General features: G+C 45.5%; 1 protein-coding gene across 1 annotated transcript in view; it reads left to right on the top strand.

Moving 5' to 3' along the window:
- dock1 (dedicator of cytokinesis 1) overlaps positions 1 to 21387 on the top strand; it is an 800130-nt gene that overhangs the window by 213941 nt on the left and 564802 nt on the right. The window contains exons 8-12 of the mRNA XM_071394671.1: positions 2476 to 2508; positions 2546 to 2670; positions 3936 to 4017; positions 9630 to 9765; positions 12484 to 12556. Of these exons, the coding sequence (XP_071250772.1) occupies positions 2476 to 2508; positions 2546 to 2670; positions 3936 to 4017; positions 9630 to 9765; positions 12484 to 12556 (449 nt within the window). The remainder of the gene's footprint in view (positions 1 to 2475; positions 2509 to 2545; positions 2671 to 3935; positions 4018 to 9629; positions 9766 to 12483; positions 12557 to 21387) is intronic.

Genomic DNA, 21387 nt, shown 5'->3' with positions numbered 1-21387 from the left:
TGAGATTCTCTGTGTGAGATGCTGTGTTATTATAGAACATGAGATTCTCTGTGTGAGATGCTGTGTTACTATAGAACATGAGATTCTCTGTGTGTGATGCTGTGTTATTATAGAACATGAGATTCTCTGTGTGAGATGCTGTGTTATTATAGAACATGAGATTCTCTGTGTGAGATGCTGTGTTATTATAGAACATGATATTCTCTGTGTGATGCTGTGTTATTATAGAACATGAGATTCTCTGTGTGAGATGCTGTGTTACTATAGAACATGAGATTCTCTGTGTGAGATGCTGTGTTATTATAGAACATGAGATTCTCTGTGTGAGATGCTGTGTTATTATAGAACATGAGATTCTCTGTGTGATGCTGTGTTATTATAGAACATGAGATTCTCTGTGTGAGATGCTGTGTTACTATAGAACATGAGATTCTCTGTGTGAGATGCTGTGTTATTATAGAACATGAGATTCTCTCTGTGAGATGCTGTGTTATTATAGAACATGAGATTCTCTGTGTGAGATGCTGTGTTATTATAGAACATGAGATTCTCTGTGTGAGATGCTGTGTTATTATAGAACATGAGATTCTCTCTGAGATGCTGTGTTATTATAGAACATGAGATTCTCTGTGTGAGATGCTGTGTTACTATAGAACATGAGATTCTCTGTGTGAGATGCTGTGTTATTATAGAACATGAGATTCTCTGTGTGAGATGCTGTGTTACTATAGAACATGTTAACACTATTCAGGCCTTTTCCCTCTCACCTCCTGTATGTGACACGTCATGAACATCTGCCATTTCTCTCCCTGCCACCACCTCCTCTCTCTCTCTCTCTCTCTCTCCCGACCCTCCTCTCTCTCTCCCTGCCACCTCCTCTCTCTCCCTGCCACCTCCTCTCTTTCCCTGCCACCTCTCCCCTCTCTCTCCCTGCCACCTCTCTCCTCTCTCTCCCTGCCACCTCTCTCCTTGCCACCTCTCCTCTCTCTCTCCCTGCCACCTCTCCTCTCTCTCTCCCTGCCACCTCTCCTCTCTCTCTCCCTGCCACCTCTCCCCTCTCTCTCCCCGCCACCTCTCCTCTCTCTCTCCCCGCCACCTCTCTCCTCTCTCTCCCCACCACCTCTCCTCTCTCTCTCCCCCCCTCTCTCCCTGCCACCTCTCCTCTCTCTCTCTCCCTGCCCCTCTCCTCTCTCTCCCCGCCACCTCTCCTCTCTCTCTCCCCGCCACCTCTCCTCTCTCTCTCCCCGCCCCCTCTCCTCTCTCTCTCCCCGCCACCTCTCCTCTCTCCCCACCACCTCTCCTCTCTCTCTCCCCACCACCTCTCCTCTCTCTCTCTCCCCGCCACCTCTCCTCTCTCTCTCCCCGCCACCTCTCCTCTCTCTCTCCCCGCCACCTCTCCTCTCTCTCTCCCCGCCACCTCTCCTCTCTCTCTCCCCGCCACCTCTCCTCTCTCTCTCCCCGCCACCTCTCCTCTCTCTCTCCCCGCCACCTCTCCTCTCTCTCCCCCCGCCACCTCTCCTCTCTCTCCCCCCGCCACCTCTCCTCTCTCTCCCCCCGCCACCTCTCCTCTCTCTCTCCCTGCCACCTCTCTTCTCTCTCTCCCTGCCACCTCTCTTCTCTCTCTCTCCCTGCCACCTCTCTCCTCTCTCTCTCCCTGACACATCTCTCCTCCCCCTCCCTGAACCTGCATCCTAAATGGCACCCTATTCCCTACATAAAGCACTACTTTTATCCAGGGCCCTAAAGGGTTTATGGTGCCATTTGGGGCTCAGCCTATGAAGTGACTCTAAATTGGTTAAGTGCCCTTCAGCTATGAGGAGTCGTCGTGTGTGACCTTTCCATCTCTGTCTTTGCGTTCACATGGAGCAATATTACATTGTCTCAGGTCATCAGCGTGAATGTTACTGTCTTCTTTCAGATGCCACGGCATGGTGTTTTAAGGACATTGTGAATTTTAAGGAGAACGAGCACCTCTTCTCAAAATCGTAAATCGTTATCACATACAGTACCAGTAATTAAGGGTTTTTCTTTTTACTATTTTCTACATTGTAGAATAATAGTGAAGACATCAAAACTATGAAATAACACATATGGAGTCACGTAGTAACCAAAAAAGTGTAAAACAATTCAAAATATATTTTATATTTGATTTTCTTCAAAGTAGCCACCATTTTGCCTTGATGCCAGCTTTGCACACTCTTGGCATTCTCTCAACCAGCTTCACTTGGAATGCTTTTCCAATAGTCTTGAAGGAGTAGTAACTCAGGCACTATCCAGTCTAATGGCGAAGGGTCTGACTGATGGGAAATAAGTCTAGTCACTGTGTCCATCCTTGTGTTTGTGATTCTCAACCTGCTTTAACCTTCATAGGCCCGTGGCCCAGATGATATGACAGTCAGGCTAGTGAAGACTACAGGACCCCTGTATTAAATACAACATCTCTGCTTCCTCCTCCTCTTCCTCTCCCTGGGACAGTCTCAGAAACAGAATGTAGATCTGAGCAGGCAGGCCAAGTTCGCCCAGACCCGACGTCCTTCAGCGTCAGGCCAAGTTCGCCCAGACCCCGACCGTCGCTCTGTACGTCACCCTGAAGAACGTGGTGTGTAAGATCGGAGAAGATGCAGAGGTTCTCATGTCGCTCTACGACCCCGTTGAGTCAAAGTTCATCAGGTATGTAACCTCTATGACGTCATAGGGTCAAAGGTCATCATGTACAGTACATATATCCCATGGGGAGAGCGTTGCATTGTGGGTTTTGTAGTTGTCACGAACCGGCTCAGAGCCCGTAACAAAAGGGAGACCACGTGGAGATAAGGAGTAACAAAATATATTTATTAGATAAAGAAACTAGGTATAATATACAATGGTGTGTGTAATCAGTAATCAGTAGTGTAAGTGAATGTTTTGCATGCATGAATGTGATAATGCAGGGTGTTGAAAGATGCTAAAACAAACAACCAAAAAGCACCATGAAACATAACCGAATCTATCAAGGTGTCTACATGGAGAGAGTCTCCTCCATGAATGGGGAAGTGATGCATTTATCCTATGACAGTGGGCCCAGGTGTTTCCCATGTAGCTGACGACCCTCCCAACTCCGCCCACCGGCATCCTAATAAGGAAACAAGAGCAAAGAGAGAGAAAACGGTAGACAGAGTGGGAGGGTCGTCACATAGTCGACTTGAGCTTCCAACAGATTTCCGCAACGATTTTCACAAGTTACTACCAACCTTATTATAATGACAAATTGAAACATTTGCTCACCAAAAAATATTGCTCTTATTTAACACTGTAAATTATAGGAATTAGTTGTTTTGAGTAGTTTCTTCCTTTTAAGGTTAAAGGTCATCAGGTATTTTCCTCTATGACCCTCTGAGGGTTAAAGTTGATCAGGTATGTTCCTCTATGACCCTCTGAGGGTTAAAGGTCATCAGGTATGTTCCTCTATGACCCTCTGAGGGTTAAAGGTCATCAGGTATGTTCCTCTATGACCCTCTGAGGGTTAAAGGTCATCAGGTAAGCCAAGGGTCGCAAGAGTTCTGGACACTTTCTCAAATTTCCCAGATTCCCTGCCCGGTTGGAGGATTCCCTCCCCGATGTTGGAGGATTCCCTCCCCCGGTTGGAGGATTCCCTCCCCGGTTATTTCCTCACTATTCTGGGAGTCCTCTAGGATTTCTGGAGGACCTCTGAATCATGGGAATAGTATTGTCCTGAGTCCAGAGCCAGGAACGTGACCGCACAGACCCAGCTGCCAACCTGCCTGGGGATTTGCTGTTGTTCCCGGATTACAGCAACGAATACTGTTTAGGAAACGTCTCATCTGTGTACGACATTAGTCAGTTGATTTGTCATGTGTTCATCTTGAGACGAGAGAGTTGATTTGTGACGGCAGATTGTGAAGTTAACAGGTTGATGTTGGTTCTTCCCCTCCCAGTGAGAATTACCTGGTGCGATGGTCCAGTCAAGGCCTGGTCAAAGATATAGAGCAGCTCCATAACCTGAGATCCGTCTTCACCGTGAGTATATGTAGAGTGTTGCTGCTGCTGCATGGTTGTTCACCCAGACCTGGCATGAGGGATGTGTGTTCACCCAGACCTGGCATGAGGGATGTCGGTGTGTGTGTGTTTACCCAGACCTGGCATGAGTGATGTCGATGTGTGTGTTTACCCAGCCCTGGCATGAGTGATGTCGGTGTGTGTGTGTGTGTTTACCCAGCCCTGGCATGAGTGATGTCGGAGTGTGTGTGTGTGTTCACCCAGACCTGGCATGAGGGATGTTTGTTTACCCAGACCTGTCATGAGTGATGTCGGTGTGTGTGTGTGTGTGTGTGTGTTTACCCAGCCCTGTCATGAGTGATGTCGGAGCCTGTGGTGTGTGTACTAGGTCGACCGAATATTATTTTTTTCAACGCCGATACCGATTGGAGGACCAAAAAAATCTGATATCGGCCAATTTTATATTACAAATATATATATATATTTGTAATAAGGACAATTACAACAATACGGAATGAACACTTTTATTTTAACTTAATAAATCAAATCTATTTAGTCTCAAATAAATAATGAAACATGTTCAATTTGGTTTAAATAATGCAAAAACAAAGTGTTGGAGAAGAAAGTAAAAGTGCAATATGTGCCATGTAAGAAAGCTAACGTTTAAGTTCCTTGCTCAGAACATGAGAACATATGAAAGCTGGTGGTTCCTTTTAACATGAGTCTTCAATATTCCCAGGTAAGAAGTTTTAGGTTGTAGTTATTATAGGACTATTTCTCTCTATACCATTTGTATTTCATATACCTTTGACTATTGGATGTTCTAATAGGTACTTTAGTATTGCCAGCCTAATCTCGGGAGTTGATAGGCTTGAAGTCATAAACAGCTCAATGCTTGTAGCACAACGAAGAGCTGCTGGCAAAACGCACTAAAGTGCTGTTTGAATGAATGCTTACGAGCCTGCTGGTGCCTACCACCGCTCAGTCAGACTGCTCTATCAAATATCAAATCATAGACTTAGTTATAACATAATAACACACAGAAATACGAGCCTTAGGTCATTAATATGGTCGAATCCGGAAACTATAATTTAGAAAACAAAACATTTATTCTTTCAGTGAAATACGGAACCGTTCCGTATTTTATCTAACGGGTGGCATCCATAAGTCTAAATATTCCTGTTACATTGCACAACCTTCAATGTTATGTCATAATTACGTAAAATTCTGGCAATTAATTACGGTCTTTGATAGAAAGAAATGGTCTTCGCACAGTTCGCAACGAGCCAGGCGGCCCAAACTGCTGCATATACCCTGACTCTGCTTGCACTGAACGCAAAGGAAGTGACACAATTTCCCTAGTTAAAATAAATTCATATTAGCAGGCAATATTAACTAAATATGCAGGTTTAAACATATATACTTGTGTATTGATTTTAAGAAAGGCATTGATGTTTTTGGTTAGGTACACGTTGGTGCAACGACAGTGCTTTTTCACTTTTGTTAACCTCTCTTGGGTACGTGAGACGTTAGCGTCCCACCTCTTCAACAGCCAGTGAAACTGCTGGGTGCCAAATTCAAATACAGAAATACTCATTATAAAAATTCAGAAAACAAAACATATTTTACATAGGTTTAAATCATCACCCGTTTGCCAAAGTAGGCTGTGATTCGATGATAAATTAACAGGCATTGATTATATACAACGCAGGACAAGCTAGTTAAGCTAGTAATATCATCAACCATGTGTAGTTAACTAGTGATTATGTGAAGATTAGTTGTTTTTTATAAGGTAAGTATAACGCTAGCTAGCAACTTACCTTGGCTCCTTGCTGCACTCGCGTAACAGGTAGTCAGCCTGCCACGCAGTCTTCTCGTGGAGTGCAATGTAATCGGCCATAATCGGCATCCAAAAATGCTGATTACCGATTGTTATGAAAACTTGAAATCGGCCTTAATTAATTGGCCATGCTGATTAATCGGTCGACCTCTAGTGTTTACACAGCCCTGTCCTGAGGGATGCTGGGAGTGTGTGTGTGTGTGTGTACCCCCCTGTTTGAGGGGGCGGTGTTTGTGAAGCTCCCCGGCTCTGAAAGAAAGAGAACGACCCAGAGCGACCCGGCTCGTTTGTCGAAGGTCACCTCTCTACTAATGGCTGGCCAAGGGCAGCCGGGTTACCAAGCGCCTACGTATGACGAGCTCGTTGGCGCCCGCTACTCGCTCCTCCGCTCGCTACACTGGCAGCACTGCAGGGATCACAGCGGGACATGAACCACGGACACAATTAAATAGGGAGTTAAAGCAATTTGGGGTCAAACTGCCACCTAAACAGAAGTTTATCCTCATTGAAAAGGTTCTGATCAATTGTTCTCTCAGCCCTGCCTGTCTCGCTGTCGCTGTTACTGCTGCAGCCTAATAAACAGATCAGCCTTATTGAGAAACTAAAACCCGATTGGATAGCTGATGACGTCCTTATTGGCCTCATCGTAATGATACAGAGTCAATGTAACTAGAAATGTGTACAATAAGCCAACTTTTGAATGTGCACTTTGGCAGCACAGGCGGCTGGTGGCATCTTAATTGGGTAGGACGGGCTCATAGTAGTGTCCGGATGGAGTGGTATCACACACATGGTTTCTATGGGCTTTAAACCGTTCCATTTACCCCGTTCCAGCCCGTATTATGAGTTGTCCTCCCCTCAGCAGCTTCCTGTGTCTTGCGGAGTACTGTTACCAAGGTAATACTGACTCATTCACTGTGTTGGGTGTAGTGTAAAGGAACCGCTGGGCAGTACTGTTACCATGGTAATACTGACTCATTCACTGTGTTGGGTGTAGTGTAAAGGAACCGCTTGGCAGTACTGTTACCATGGTAATACTGACTCATTCACTGTGTTGGGTGTAGTGTAAAGGAACCGCTGGGCAGTACTGTTACCATGGTAATACTGACTCATTCACTGTGTTGGGTGTAGTGTAAAGGAACCGCTAGGCAGTACTGTTACCATGGTAATACTGACTCATTCACTGTGTTGGGTGTAGTGTAAAGGAACCGTTGGGCAGTACTGTTACCAAGGTAATACTGACTCATTCACTGTGTTGGGTGTAGTGTAAAGGAACCGCTGGGCAGTACTGTTACCATGGTAATACTGACTCATTCACTGTGTTGGGTGTAGTGTAAAGGAACCGCTAGGCAGTACTGTTACCAAGGTAATACTGACTCATTCACTGTGTTGGGTGTAGTGTAAAGGAACCGCTGGGCAGTACTGTTACCAAGGTAATACTGACTCATTCACTGTGTTGGGTGTAGTGTAAAGGAACCGTTGGGCAGTACTGTTACCATGGTAATACTGACTCATTCACTGTGTTGGGTGTAGTGTAAAGGAACCGCTGGGCAGTACTGTTACCAAGGTAATACTGACTCATTCACTGTGTTGGGTGTAGTGTAAAGGAACCGTTGGGCAGTACTGTTACCAAGGTAATACTGACTCATTCACTGTGTTGGGTGTAGTGTAAAGGAACCGTTGGGCAGTACTGTTACCATGGTAATACTGACTCATTCACTGTGTTGGGTGTAGTGTAAAGGAACCGCTGGGCAGTACTGTTACCATGGTAATACTGACTCATTCACTGTGTTGGGTGTAGTGTAAAGGAACCGCTGGGCAGTACTGTTACCATGGTAATACTGACTCATTCACTGTGTTGGGTGTAGTGTAAAGGAACCGCTAGGCAGTACTGTTACCATGGTAATACTGACTCATTCACTGTGTTGGGTGTAGTGTAAAGGAACCGCTGGGCAGTACTGTTACCAAGGTAATACTGACTCATTCACTGTGTTGGGTGTAGTGTAAAGGAACCGTTGGGCAGTACTGTTACCAAGGTAATACTGACTCATTCACTGTGTTGGGTGTAGTGTAAAGGAACCGCTGGGCAGTACTGTTACCATGGTAATACTGACTCATTCACTGTGTTGGGTGTAGTGTAAAGGAACCGCTGGGCAGTACTGTTACCAAGGTAATACTGACTCATTCACTGTGTTGGGTGTAGTGTAAAGGAACCGCTGGGCAGTACTGTTACCATGGTAATACTGACTCATTCACTGTGTTGGGTGTAGTGTAAAGGAACCGCTGGGCAGTACTGTTACCATGGTAATACTGATTCATTCACTGTGTTGGGTGTAGTGTAAAGGAACCGCTGGGCAGTACTGTTACCATGGTAATACTGACTCATTCACTGTGTTGGGTGTAGTGTAAAGGAACCGCTGGGCAGTACTGTTACCATGGTAATACTGATTCATTCACTGTGTTGGGTGTAGTGTAAAGGAACCGCTGGGCAGTACTGTTACCATGGTAATACTGACTCATTCACTGTGTTGGGTGTAGTGTAAAGGAAACCTCTAGGCAGTACTGTTACCATGGTAATACTGACTCATTCACTGTGTTGGGTGTAGTGTAAAGGAACCGCTAGGCAGTACTGTTACCATGGTAATACTGACTCATTCACTGTGTTGGGTGTAGTGTAAAGGAACCGCTAGGCAGTACTGTTACCATGGTAATACTGACTCATTCACTGTGTTGGGTGTAGTGTAAAGGAACCGCTGGGCAGTACTGTTACCAAGGTAATACTGACTCATTCACTGTGTTGGGTGTAGTGTAAAGGAACCGCTGGGCAGTACTGTTACCAAGGTAATACTGACTCATTCACTGTGTTGGGTGTAGTGTAAAGGAACCGCTGGGCAGTACTGTTACCATGGTAATACTGACTCATTCACTGTGTTGGGTGTAGTGTAAAGGAACCGCTGGGCAGTACTGTTACCATGGTAATACTGACTCATTCACTGTGTTGGGTGTAGTGTAAAGGAACCGCTGGGCAGTACTGTTACCATGGTAATACTGATTCATTCACTGTGTTGGGTGTAGTGTAAAGGAACCGCTGGGCAGTACTGTTACCATGGTAATACTGACTCATTCACTGTGTTGGGTGTAGTGTAAAGGAACCGTTGGGCAGTACTGTTACCATGGTAATACTGACTCATTCACTGTGTTGGGTGTAGTGTAAAGGAATCTCCATGGCGATAGCTTCAGTCTTTCTCAGTGTTTCCTCATCCTGGTCCTGGGGACCCAACGAGGCGGGTGTTTGTTGTTCCCGGACACGACACATCCCGTTCAAATGTTCAACTCTGTTCAACAATCTTTTTCATCTAGTTTTCATTCAGGTGTGTAGTACGAGGGGCAAGAACTAAAATGTGCACCCCCCACTTCAATCTACAGTGAACACAAATATAAAAACAACATGTAATGTCTTGGTCTCATGTTTCTCGAGCTGAAATAAAAGGTCCCAGAAATGTTCCATTACGCACAAAAAAAGGTGTACATCCCTGTTAGTGAGCGACTTCTCTGTTGACATGTTAATCCATCTGACAGATGTGGCATATCAACACGCTGATTAAACAGCAGGATCATTACACAGTTGTTGCAATGTTGTGTTTCTATTTTGTATTTCTATTTTTTTTATAAATGATTTGTTTCCCGGTGTTATTGAAGTTGTGTAGGAATACAAGACGTTTACAGGTAGACTTGTGTGGTTTTGCTCCTCCAATACCACCGCTGAGTCTGTGTTGTCGTGGTTCTTCTCCAGGACCTTGGCAGTCAGGATTTAAAGAGAGAGAAGATCAGCTTTGTGTGTCAGATCGTTCGAGTCGGACGGATGGAGCTGCGTGACAACAACACCAAGAAGCTGACCTCTGGGCTGAGGAGACCCTTTGGAGTAGCAGGTAAACTGTCTGGAGCCGGAGACCACTGGAACTAGCCTGGGTACCCGTCTGTTTGGGCTAACATTCCTCTAGCCTGGGTACCCGTCTGTTTGGGCTAACATTCCTCTAGCCTGGGTACCAGTCTGTTTGGGCTAACATTCCTCTAGCCTGGGTACCAGTCCTCTAGTCTGGTTACCAGTCTGTTTGTGCTAGCATTCCTCTAGCCTGGGTACCAGTCTGTTTGTGCTAGCATTCCTCTAGCCTGGGTACCAGTCTGTTTGGGCTAACATTCCTCTAGCCTTGGTACCAGTCTGTTTCGGCTAACATTCCTCTAGCCTGGGTACCAGTCTGTTTGGGCTAGCATTCCTCTAGCCTGGGTACCAGTCTGTTTGTGCTAACATTCCTCTAGCCTGGGTACCCGTCTGTTTGGGCTAACATTCCTCTAGCCTGGGTACCCGTCTGTTTGGGCTAACATTCCTCTAGCCTGGGTACCAGTCTGTTTGTGCTAACATTCCTCTAGCCTGGGTACCTGTCTGTTTGGGCTAACATTCCTCTAGCCTGGGTACCAGTCTGTTTGGGCTAACATTTCTCTAGCCTGGGTACCAGTCCTCTAGTCTGGGTACCAGTCTGTTTGGGCTAACATTCCTCTAGCCTGGCTAACATTCCTCTAGCCTGGGTACCAGTCCTCTAGCCTGGGTACCAGTCTGTTTGGGCTAACATTCCTCTAGCCTGGGTACCAGTCTGTTTGGGCTAACATTCCTCTAGCCTGGCTAACATTCCTCTAGCCTGGGTACCAGTCCTCTAGTCTGGGTACCAGTCTGTTTGTGCTAACATTCCTCTAGTCTGGGTACCAGTCTGTTTGTGCTAACCTTCCTCTAGCCTGGGTACTAGTCTGTTTGTGCTAACATTCCTCTAGCCTGGGTACCAGTCTGTTTGGGCTAACATTCCTCTAGCCTTGGTACCAGTCTGTTTGTGCTAACATTCCTCTAGCCTGGGTACCAGTCTGTTTGGGCTAACATTCCTCTAGCCTGGGTACCAGTCCTCTAGTCTGGTTACCAGTCTGTTTGTGCTAACATTCCTCTAGCCTGGGTACCAGTCCTCTAGTCTGGTTACCAGTCTGTTTGTGCTAGCATTCCTCTAGCCTGGGTACCAGTCTGTTTGTGCTAACATTCCTCTAGCCTGGGTACCAGTCTGTTTGGGCTAACATTCGTCTAGCCTGGGTACCAGTCTGTTTGTGCTAACTTTCCTCTAGCCTGGGTACCAGTCTGTTTGTGCTAACATTCCTCTAGCCTGGGTACCAGTCTGTTTGTGCTAACATTCCTCTAGCCTGGGTACCAGTCGGTTTGTGCTAACATTCCTCTAGTCTGGTTACCAGTCTGTTTGTGCTAACATTCCTCTAGCCTTGGTACCAGTCTGTTTGTGCTAACATTCCTCTAGCCTGGGTACCAGTCTGTTTGTGCTAACATTCCTCTAGCCTGGGTACCAGTCTGTTTGGGCTAACATTCCTCTAGCCTGGGTACCAGTCTGTTTGTGCAAACATTCCTCTAGGCTGGGTACCATTCTGTTTGTGCAAACATTCCTCTAGTCTGTAACATACTGCTATACCATTGACCTTCTATACTATATGTCCTGTCTCTATCAGTAACATACTGCTATACCATTGACCTTCTATACTATATGTCCTGTCTCTATCAGTAACAGTCTGCTATACCATTGACCTTCTATACTATATGTCTCTAACAGTAACAGACTGCTGTACCATTGACCTTCTATACTATATGTCTCTAACAGTAACAGACTGCTGTACCATTGACCTTCTATACTATATGTCTCTATCAGTAACAGACTGCTATACCATTGACCGTCTATACTATATGTCTATCAGTAACAGACTGCTGTACCATTGACCTTGTATACTATATGTCTCTATCAGTAACAGTCTGCTGTACCATTGACCTTCTATACTATATGTCTCTATCAGTAACAGTCTGCTATACCATTGACCTTCTATACTATATGTCTCTATCAGTAACAGACTGTTATACCATTGACCGTCTATACTATATGTCTCTATCAGTAACAGACTGCTGTACCATTGACCTTCTATACTATATGTCCTGTCTCTATCAGTAACAGACTGCTATACCATTTACCTTCTATACTATATGTCTCTATCAGTAACAGACTGTTATACCATTGACCGTCTATACTATATGTCTCTATCAGTAACAGACTGCTGTACCATTGACCTTCTATACTATATGTCATGTCTCTATCAGTAACAGACTGCTATACCATTGACCTTCTATACTATATGTCCTGTCTCTAACAGTAACAGACTGCTATACCATTGACCTTCTATACTATATGTCCTGTCTCTATCAGTAACAGACTGCTATACCATTGACCTTCTATACTATGTCTCTATCAGTAACAGACTGCTATACCAATGATCTTCTATACTATATGTCCTGTCTCTAACAGTAACAGACTGCTATACCATTGACCTTCTATACTATATGTCCTGTCTCTATCAGTAACAGACTGCTATACCATTGACCTTCTATACTATATGTCTCTATCAGTAACAGACTGCTATACCAATGATCTTCTATACTATATGTCCTGTCTCTATCAGTAACAGACTGCTATACCATTGACCTTCTATACTATATGTCTCTATCAGTAACAGACTGCTATACCATTGACCTTCTATACTATATGTCCTGTCTCTATCAGTGATGGATGTGACTGACATCATAACAGGCAAGATGGATGATGAGGACAAGCAGCATTTCATCCCCTTCCAGCCGTGAGTATGAAATATGAATACACACACACACACACACACACACACACACACACACACACACACACACACACACACACACACACACACACACACACACACTCCCATCCCCATCCATTACATCACCATAACACAGCACACTAAGTCATAAAACCCATATTGATGTCTCAGTTCCTACTTTATCATTTGGAAGATGATAAACACGTCAAATATGGACCAGAACATAATAGTGGTCTATGTTGGGACCTCTATGGACCAGAACATAATGGAGGTCTATGTTGGGACCTCTATGGACTAGAACATATGGAGGTCTATGTTGGGACCTCTATGGACCAGAACATAATGGTGGTCTATGTTGGGACCTCTATGGACCAGAATATAATGGAGGTCTATGTTGGGACCTCTATGGACCAGAACATAATGGAGGTCTATGTTGGGACCTCTATGGACCAGAACATAATGGTGGTCTATGTTGGGACCTCTATGGACCAGAACATAATGGAGGTCTATGTTGGGACCTCTATGGACCAGAACATATGGAGGTCTATGTTGGGACCTCTATGGACCAGAACATAATGGTGGTCTATGTTGGGACCTCTATGGACCAGAACATATGGAGGTCTACGTTGGGACCTCTATGGACCAGAACATATGGAGGTCTATGTTGGGACCTCTATGGACCAGAACATAATGGAGGTCTATGTTGGGACCTCTATGGACCAGAACATAATGGAGGTCTATGTTGGGACCTCTATGGACCAGAACATAATGGAGGTCTATGTTGGGACCTCTATGGACCAGAACATATGGAGGTCTATGTTGGGACCTCTATGGACCAGAACATAATGGTGGTCTATGTTGGGACCTCTATGGACCAGAACATAATGGAGGTCTATGTTGGGACCTCTATGGACCAGAACATAATGGTGGTCTATGTTGGGACCTCTATGGACCAGAACATAATGGAGGTCTATGTTGGGACCTCTATGGACCAGAACATATGGAGGTCTATGTTGGGACCTCTATGGACCAGAACATAATGGTGGTCTATGTTGGGACCTCTATGGACCAGAACATAATGGAGGTCTATGTTGGGACCTCTATGGACCAGAACATAATGGAGGTCTATGTTGGGACCTCTATGGACCAGAACATAATGGAGGTCTATGTTGGGACCTCTATGGACCAGAACATATGGAGGTCTATGTTGGGACCTCTATGGACCAGAATATATGGAGGTCTACGTTGGGACTTCTATGGACCAGAACATAATGGAGGTCTATGTTGGGACCTCTATGGACCAGAACATAATGGAGGTCTATGTTAGGGACCGCTATGGACCAGAACATAATGGAGGTCTATGTTGGGACCTCTATGGACCAGAACATAATGGTGGTCTATGTTGGGACCTCTATGGACCAGAACATAATGGTGGTCTATGTTGGGACCTCTATGGACCAGAACATAATGGAGGTCTATGTTGGGACCTCTATGGACCAGAACATAATGGTGGTCTATGTTGGGACCTCTATGGACCAGAACATAATGGAGGTCTATGTTGGGACCTCTATGGACCAGAACATAATGGTGGTCTATGTTGGGACCTCTATGGACCAGAACATAATGGTGGTCTATGTTGGGACCTCTATGGACCAGAACATATGGAGGTCTATGTTGGGACCTCTATGGACCAGAACATAATGGTGGTCTATGTTGGGACCTCTATGGACTAGAACATATGGAGGTCTATGTTGGGACCTCTATGGACCAGAACATAATGGAGGTCTATGTTGGGACCTCTATGGACTAGAACATATGGAGGTCTATGTTGGGACCTCTATGGACTAGAACATATGGAGGTCTATGTTGGGACCTCTATGGACCAGAACATAATGGTGGTCTATGTTGGAACCTCTATGGACTAGAACATATGGAGGTCTATGTTGGGACCTCTATGGACCAGAACATAATGGAGGTCTATGTTGGGACCTCTATGGACTAGAACATATGGAGGTCTATGTTGGGACCTCTATGGACCAGAACATAATGGAGGTCTATGTTGGGACCTCTATGGACCAGAACATAATGGAGGTCTATGTTGGGACCTCTATGGACCAGAACATAATGGAGGTCTATTTTGGGACCTCTATGGACCAGAACATAATGGAGGTCTATGTTGGGACCTCTATGGACCAGAACATAATGGAGGTCTATGTTGGGACCTCTATGGACCAGAACATAATGGAGGTCTATGTTGGGACCTCTATGGACCAGAACATAATGGTGGTCTATGTTGGCACCTCTATGGACTAGAACATATGGAGGTCTATGTTGTGACCTCTATGGACCAGAACATATGGAGGTCTATGTTGGGACCTCTATGGACCAGAACATAATGGAGGTCTATGTTGGGACCTCTATGGACCAGAACATAATGGTGGTCTATGTTGGGACCTCTATGGACCAGAACATAATGGAGGTCTATGTTGGGACCTCTATGGACCAGAACATAATGGAGGTCTATGTTGGGACCTCTATGGACCAGAACATAATGGAGGTCTATGTTGGGACCTCTATGGACCAGAACATAATGGAGGTCTATGTTGGGACCTCTATGGACCAGAACATAATGGAGGCCTATGTTGGGACCTCTATGGACCAGAATATAAGGTCTACATTGGTAGTACTCTGACCTCTGTCTCTGAAGCCGTCTCCTCTACGGTTGAGGCAGTGTGTAGGCACCCTATTTCCTATTTGTATTTATTATGGATCCCCATTAGTTTCTGCCAAAGCAGCAGCTACTCTTCCTGGGGTTTATTATGGATCCCCATTAGTTCCTGCCAAGGCAGCAGCTACTCTTCCTGGGGTTTATTATGGATCCCCATTAGTTCCTGTCAAGACAGCAGCTACTCTTCCTGGGGTTTATTATGGATCCCCATTAGTTCCTGCCAAGGCAGCAGCTACTCTTCCTGGGGTTTATTATGGATCCCCATTAGTTCCTGCCAAGGCAGCAGCTACTCTTCCTGGGGTTTATTATGGATCCCCATTAGTTCCTGCCAAAGCAGCAGCTACTCTTCCTGGGGTTTATTATGGATCCCCATTAGTTCCTGCAAAAGCAGCAGCTACTCTTCCTGGGGTTTATTATGGATCCCCATTAGTTCCTGCCAAAGCAGCAGCTACTCTTCCTGGGGTTTATTATGGATCCCCATTAGTTCCTGCCGAGGCAGCAGCTACTCTTCCTGGGGTTTATTATGGATCCCCATTAGTTCCTGCAAAAGCAGCAGCTACTCTTCCTGGGGTTTATTATGGATCCCCATTAGTTCCTGCCAAAGCAGCAGCTACTCTTCCTGGGGTTTATTATGGATCCCCATTAGTTCCTGCCGAGGCAGCAGCTACTCTTCCTGGGGTTTATTATGGATCCCCATTAGTTCCTGCCGAGGCAGCAGCTACTCTTCCTGGTGTTTATTATGGATCCCCATTAGTTCCTGCCAAGGCAGCAGCTACTCTTCCTGGGGTTTATTATGGATCCCCATGAGTTCCTGCCGAGGCAGCAGCTACTCTTCCTGGTGTTTATTATGGATCCCCATTAGTTCCTGCCAAGGCAGCAGCTACTCTTCCTGGGGTTTATTATGGATCCCCATTAGTTCCTGCCGAGGCAGCAGCTACTCTTCCTGGTGTTTATTATGGATCCCCATTAGTTCCTGCCAAGGCAGCAGCTACTCTTCCTGGGGTTTATTATGGATCCCCATTAGTTCCTGCCGAGGCAGCAGCTACTCTTCCTGGTGTTTATTATGGATCCCCATTAGTTCCTGCCAAGGCAGCAGCTACTCTTCCTGAGGTTTATTATGGATCCCCATTACTTCCTGCCAAGGCAGCAGCTACTCTTCCTGGGGTCTAAACACATTAAGGCACTTACATTACATATAAAACAGTACAATATTAACATTACTACACCACTACGTATCTACAATACAACATGTATAATACCAACCATACAACAATATTACAATGTGTACATATGTGTGTCTGTACCTTTGTGTGTGTGTCTCCGTTGTTCCATAAGCTGTATTTGTTTTGTATGATTGGTCGGCTATTTGAGCCAGTAAATGGGCCTTTACTATTCTTAGGTAGTGGAATGACTTCAGCTTCCCTCCAGGCCTGAGGGCACTCTCTCTCTCTCTAGTAGGCTTAAATTGAAGATGTGGCATATAGGAGTGGCAATATCGTCCTCTATTATCCTCAGTAATTTTCCATCCAGATTGTCAGACCCCGGTGGCGTGTCATTGTTGATAGACAACGATCATCTTTTCACCTCTTCCACACTTGACTTTACGGGGATTGGTCAGATATATTTGGATGTGTCGTGTCTGAGGTTGTTCCTGGCATGTCGTTCCCTATATAGTGCACTACTACCTTATAGACCCTGGTCTAAAGTAGTGCACTACTACCCTATAGACCCTGGTCTAAAGTAGTGCACTACTACCCTATAGACCCTGGTCTAAAGTAGTGCACTACTACCCTATAGACCCCGGTCTAAAGTAGTGCACTACTACCCTATAGACCCTGGTCTAAAGTAGTGCACTACTACCCTATAGACCCTGGTCTAAAGTAGTGCACTACTACCCTATAGACCCCGGTCTAAAGTAGTGCACTACTACCCTATAGACCCTGGTCTAAAGTAGTGCACTACTACCCTATAGACCCCGGTCTAAAGTAGTGCACTACTACCCTATAGACCCCGGTCTAAAGTAGTGCACTACTACCCTATAGACCCCGGTCTAAAGTAGTGCACTACTACCCTATAGACCCTGGTCTAAAGTAGTGCACTACTACCCTATAGACCCTGGTCTAAAGTAGTGCACTACTACCCTATAGACCCTGGTCTAAAGTAGTGCGCTACTACCCTATAGACCCTGGTCTAAAGTAGTGCACTACTACCCTATAGACCCCGGTCTAAAGTAGTGCGCTACTACCCTATAGACCCTGGTCTAAAGTAGTGCACTACTACCCTATAGACCCTGGTCTAAAGCAGTGCGCTACTACCCTATAGACCCTGGTCTAAAGTAGTGCGCTACTACCCTATAGACCCTGGTCTAAAGTAGTGCACTACTACCCTATAGACCCCGGTCTAAAGTAGTGCACTACTACCCTATAGACCCCGGTCTAAAGTAGTGCACTACTACCCTATAGACCCTGGTCTAAAGTAGTGCCCTACTACCCTATAGACCCTGGTCTAAAGTAGTGCCCTACTACCCTATAGACCCTGGTCTAAAGTAGTGCACTACTACCCTATAGACCCTGGTCTAAAGTAGTGCACTACTACCCTATAGACCCTGGTCTAAAGTAGTGCACTACTACCCTATAGACCCTGGTCTAAAGTAGTGCACTACTACCCTATAGACCCTGGTCTAAAGTACTGCACTACTACCCTATAGACCCTGGTCTAAAGTAGTGCACTACTACCCTATAGACCCTGGTCTAAAGTAGTGCACTACTACCCTATAGACCCTGGTCTAAAGTAGTGCACTACTACCCTATAGACCCTGGTCTAAAGTAGTGCACTACTACCCTATAGACCCTGGTCTAAAGTAGTGCACTACTACCCTATAGACCCTGGTCTAAAGTAGTGCACTACTACCCTATAGACCCTGGTCTAAAGTAGTGCACTACTACCCTATAGACCCTGGTCTAAAGTAGTGCACTACTACCCTATAGACCCTGGTCTAAAGTAGTGCACTACTACCCTATAGACCCTGGTCTAAAGTAGTGCACTACTACCCTATAGACCCTGGTCTAAAGTAGTGCACTACTACCCCATAGACCCTGGTCTAAAGTAGTGCACTACTACCCCATAGACCCTGGTCTAAAGTAGTGCACTACTACCCCATAGGTCCTGGTCTAAAGTAGTGCACTACTACCCCATAGACCCTGGTCTAAAGTAGTGCACTACTACCCCATAGACCCTGGTCTAAAGTAGTGCACTACTACCCCATAGACCCTGGTCTAAAGTAGTGCACTACTACCCTATAGACCCTGGTCTAAAGTAGTGCACTACTACCCTATAGACCCTGGTCTAAAGTAGTGCACTACTACCCTATAGACCCCGGTCTAAAGTAGTGCGCTACTACCCTATAGACCCTGGTCTAAAGTAGTGCACTACTACCCTATAGACCCTGGTCTAAAGCAGTGCGCTACTACCCTATAGACCCTGGTCTAAAGTAGTGCGCTACTACCCTATAGACCCCGGTCTAAAGTAGTGCACTACTACCCTATAGACCCCGGTCTAAAGTAGTGCACTACTACCCTATAGACCCCGGTCTAAAGTAGTGCACTACTACCCTATAGACCCTGGTCTAAAGTAGTGCCCTACTACCCTATAGACCCTGGTCTAAAGTAGTGCCCTACTACCCTATAGACCCTGGTCTAAAGTAGTGCACTACTACCCTATAGACCCTGGTCTAAAGTAGTGCACTACTACCCTATAGACCCTGGTCTAAAGTAGTGCACTACTACCCTATAGACCCTGGTCTAAAGTAGTGCACTACTACCCTATAGACCCTGGTCTAAAGTAGTGCACTACTACCCTATAGACCCTGGTCTAAAGTAGTGCCCTACTACCCTATAGACCCTGGTCTAAAGTAGTGCCCTACTACCCTATAGACCCTGGTCTAAAGTAGTGCACTACTACCCTATAGACCCTGGTCTAAAGTAGTGCACTACTACCCTATAGACCCTGGTCTAAAGTAGTGCACTACTACCCTATAGACCCTGGTCTAAAGTAGTGCACTACTACCCTATAGACCCTGGTCTAAAGTAGTGCACTACTACCCTATAGACCCTGGTCTAAAGTAGTGCACTACTACCCCATAGACCCTGGTCTAAAGTAGTGCACTACTACCCCATAGACCCTGGTCTAAAGTAGTGCACTACTACCCCATAGACCCTGGTCTAAAGTAGTGCACTACTACCCTATAGACCCTGGTCTAAAGTAGTGCACTACTACCCTATAGACCCTGGTCTAAAGTAGTGCACTACTACCCTATAGGCCCTGGTCTAAAGTAGTGCACTACTACCCTATGGGCTCTGGTCTAAAGTAGTGCACTACTACCCTATAGACCCTGGTCTAAAGTAGTGCACTACTACCGTATAGAAAAGAAAAAAGAAACGTTGTGAATATGACTCTGTAATCAGTGAGAAACGTTGTGAATATGACTCTGTAATCAGTGAGATGTTGTGAAACGTTGTGAATATGACTCTGTAATCAGTGAGATGTAAGTGAGTGTGGAGGATCAGATTTGGGTGTGACATGGTATGGTAGAACAGACAGAAATGCTGAACGTAGCCAAGCAGCCCTGGAGGTGTTTTACATTCAGCTTCTCTGTCCTTGTGGATACAAATGAGGAACGAACGACACACACACACACACACACCACACACCACACACCACACACAGACACAGACACAGACACAGACACAGACACACACACACACACACACACACACACACACACACACACACACACACACACACACAGACACACACACACACACACACACACACACACACACACACACACACCACACCACACCACACCACACCACACCACATACACACACACACACACACACACACACAGACACACAGACACACCACACCACACCACACCACACACAGACACACACACACACCACACACACAGACACACACACCACACACACACACACACACACACACACACACACACACACACACACACACACACACACACACACACACACACACACACCACACCACACCACACAGACACACCACACCACACAGACACACCACACCACACCACATACTATGTACTATGTAGGGAATAGGGTGCCATTTGGTGTCAATAGTAGTGCACTATATATGAAATAGGGTTCCATTTGTGACTCAGACAGGGACCATGTTTTAAGATGTTTTCAACCCTTCACACCTGATTTAATCTGCAGTTTAAGACACACCCTATTACCTACACGGACCAGGTTTAAAGTAGTGCACTATATAGGGAATAGGGTGCCATTTGGGACACAAGACCCTCCACTATTCCACCGTGACTAAATTAAGGCGATCTCATTAACTGCCTGTGTTCCTGAGAGGATTCCATAATTGGAAACGCTTTAGCATGAGTCGCAAATGGCGCCCTATTCCCTATATAGTGCACTACTATTGACACCAAATGGCACCCTATTCCCTACATAGTACACTACTATGGCACCCTATTCCCTACATAGTGCACTACTATTGACACCAAATGGCACCCTATTCCCTATATAGTGCACTACTATTGACACCAAATGGCACCCTATTCCCTACATAGTGCACTACTATGGCACCCTATTCCCTATATAGTGCACTACTATTGACCAAGGAATAGAGTGTGATTTGGAACTCAGTCGTAGATACCAGGCAGTTTAGTTTAGTTGGCACGGTAGGCAGATCTCCTCGGTTAACAGCTCTATCTAGGAACATACATCATGGATTAGACTTCACATTTACACAGAGGAGAAGGGAGAGAAGTAGGTGTGTGTTGGACGCAAGTCTGAATTACACACACACACACACACACACACACACACACACACACTCACACTCACTATCGTAGTGATGAATTTCCAGTGTTGGTAGTTTCCTGAATAGCAGCTTGAGTTTTTAGCTACGACCTTGTTCTCAGGCAAACTAAACAGGAAGTTACCGTTCCTAAAAAAAGGACTGTTTGATGTAACTACATGATTGGTTAGAGATCTCCGACATGCAAACAGCTTCGTTTTGGAGAGGGAAATGAAATACATTTGTAAAACAA

This window comes from Salvelinus alpinus, chromosome 3 (genome assembly GCF_045679555.1).
Source record: "Salvelinus alpinus chromosome 3, SLU_Salpinus.1, whole genome shotgun sequence".
Lineage (NCBI taxonomy): Eukaryota > Metazoa > Chordata > Actinopteri > Salmoniformes > Salmonidae > Salvelinus > Salvelinus alpinus.
The sequence above is the reverse complement of the archived record's forward strand: the minus strand, read 5'-3'. Positions and strand labels throughout refer to the sequence as shown.